The sequence below is a fragment of the Rhinatrema bivittatum genome, chromosome 5 (assembly GCF_901001135.1).
Source record: "Rhinatrema bivittatum chromosome 5, aRhiBiv1.1, whole genome shotgun sequence".
NCBI classification, from domain to species: domain Eukaryota; kingdom Metazoa; phylum Chordata; class Amphibia; order Gymnophiona; family Rhinatrematidae; genus Rhinatrema; species Rhinatrema bivittatum.
This window is the reverse complement of record NC_042619.1, coordinates 10,188,457-10,190,347: the sequence shown is the minus strand read 5'-3', so window position 1 is coordinate 10,190,347 and position 1,891 is coordinate 10,188,457. Positions and strand designations below refer to the sequence as shown.

Sequence of the window (1,891 nt, the reverse complement as noted above, 5' to 3'; positions counted from 1 at the left end):
CCGAGACTCGACCTGGGGGCAGTTCCGGAGGGCGCGGCCACGCCCCCGGAACGCCCCGGCCCAAAACCACGCCCCCAGGTCCGCCCCCGAAACGCCACATCCCGCCCCCAAAACGCCGCGTCGTTCGGCCCTGCCCCGACACGCCCCCTTCCAAATACCCCAGAACCTACGCGCGTCCCGGGGTTCTTCGCACGCTGGCGGCCTATGGAAAATAGGCCGCCGGCGCACAAGGTCCTGCTCGCATAAATCCGGGCAGATTTACGCGAGCAGGGATTTTAAAATCCGCCCGTTAGAGAATAGCCACTGCCATTAGCAATGGTTACATGGAATAGACTTAGTTTTTGGGTACTTGCCAAGTTCTTATGGCCTGGTTTTGGCCTCTGTTGGAAACAGGATGCTGGGCTTGATGGACCCTTGGTGTGACCCAGTATGGCATGGTCTTATGTTCTTATGCTTTTATTTCCCAGCAGATCTCAATTATTCACCTACACAAAACTGCAACTATGTAATGATATTCCGTCTGATCTTCTTTTCATACACAGGGAGGGCAAGTTTCGGTGAAACTGAACCAGACCTCAGCAGGGCATCATGTTGGCCCCCAATAACACCCAGTACCAGCCTCCATTCTTCATCCTGATGGGTATCCCGGGGCTGGAAGCTGCGCACATCTGGATCTCCATCCCATTCTGTACTCTGTATGTCACAGCGGTTATAGGAAATGCTATAATCCTCATTATCATCAAAACAGACGCCAGCCTGCACCAGCCCATGTACTTCCTCCTGTCCATGCTGTCTGGGATGGACATTGCTATACCTACCTGTGTAATACCTAAAATGCTGGGCATCTTCTGGTTTGGTAACCAAGAAATTCATTTTTCTGCCTGCCTGATTCAGATGGTCTGCACTCATGCACTCACGGCCGTGGAGTCTGGAGTCCTGATGCTAATGGCTCTGGATCGTTACACTGCTGTGTGCAATCCCCTGAGATACACGTCTGTCCTAACCACTCAGCTCCTTGCCAAAATGGGGCTTGCGGTTTTTCTGAGAGGTGGGTTATTATTTGCCCCTCTTGCTTTTCTTCTTCAAAGGTTGCCGTTCTGTAGAAATAATATCATTGCTCACACGTACTGTGAGCACATGTCCGTAGCGAAGCTGGCCTGTGCAAGCATAACACTCAGTACTGTGTACGGGATGAGTGTCGCTCTTTCCTTAGTAACATTAGATCTGCTGTGCATTGCTTTGTCTTATGCTCTGATTCTTAGGACTGTTGTAAGGCTTTCATCCAAGGAAGCGCGAGCAAAAGCTTTTAGCACCTGCACTGCCCACGTCTGTGTGATCGCCATGTTTTATGCACCAGGTATATCCACCGCTTTCTTACAGAGGGTCAGCCATAATGTGTCTCCCTCTGTTCATATCGTAGTGGCCAATCTCTACCTGATAATCCCACCCGCAGTAAACCCCGTAGTGTACGGGGTGAGCACAAGGCAGATCCGGGAGAAGGTAAGGAGCATATTCCTTCAGAGAAAGGCCATTTCGATGTAAGACACTTTGAGGCCTTTTTACTCAGCTGGGATGAAAGAACCTGAAAGAACTATTTAGCCAGAGATAAAAACCTCACAGATTGCAGTACCTGAGTATCGCACCTCAGTAAATCCTGTGGCACTCGCGTGTTTCTGTCCATGGCCACGCACAATGGTGGACTCCCATCCCGGGGTTGCCATCTTTGAAAGGGACCGCAGGGCCCCGTAAATGCCCCCCTCAGCCACAAAGCTGCCCTCGTGATCTGTGGGGCGAGCAGTACCCCCCCCCCCCCCCTCCCTCAGCCTCCATCCATATTCCCATCCAGTCTATAATAAAAAATAAAAGCTGTGGTAAAGTCCTGCTCCAGGCT

At 51.5% G+C, this 1,891-nt stretch overlaps 1 protein-coding gene across 1 annotated transcript; it reads left to right on the top strand.

Moving 5' to 3' along the window:
* Window positions 1-588: 588 nt before the first annotated feature.
* On the top strand, window positions 589-1,542 carry LOC115091645 (olfactory receptor 52N2-like). The gene has a single exon (XM_029601808.1). It carries the CDS (start codon window positions 589-591, stop codon window positions 1,540-1,542), a length of 954 nt encoding a protein of 317 aa, XP_029457668.1.
* Window positions 1,543-1,891: the final 349 nt, after the last annotated feature.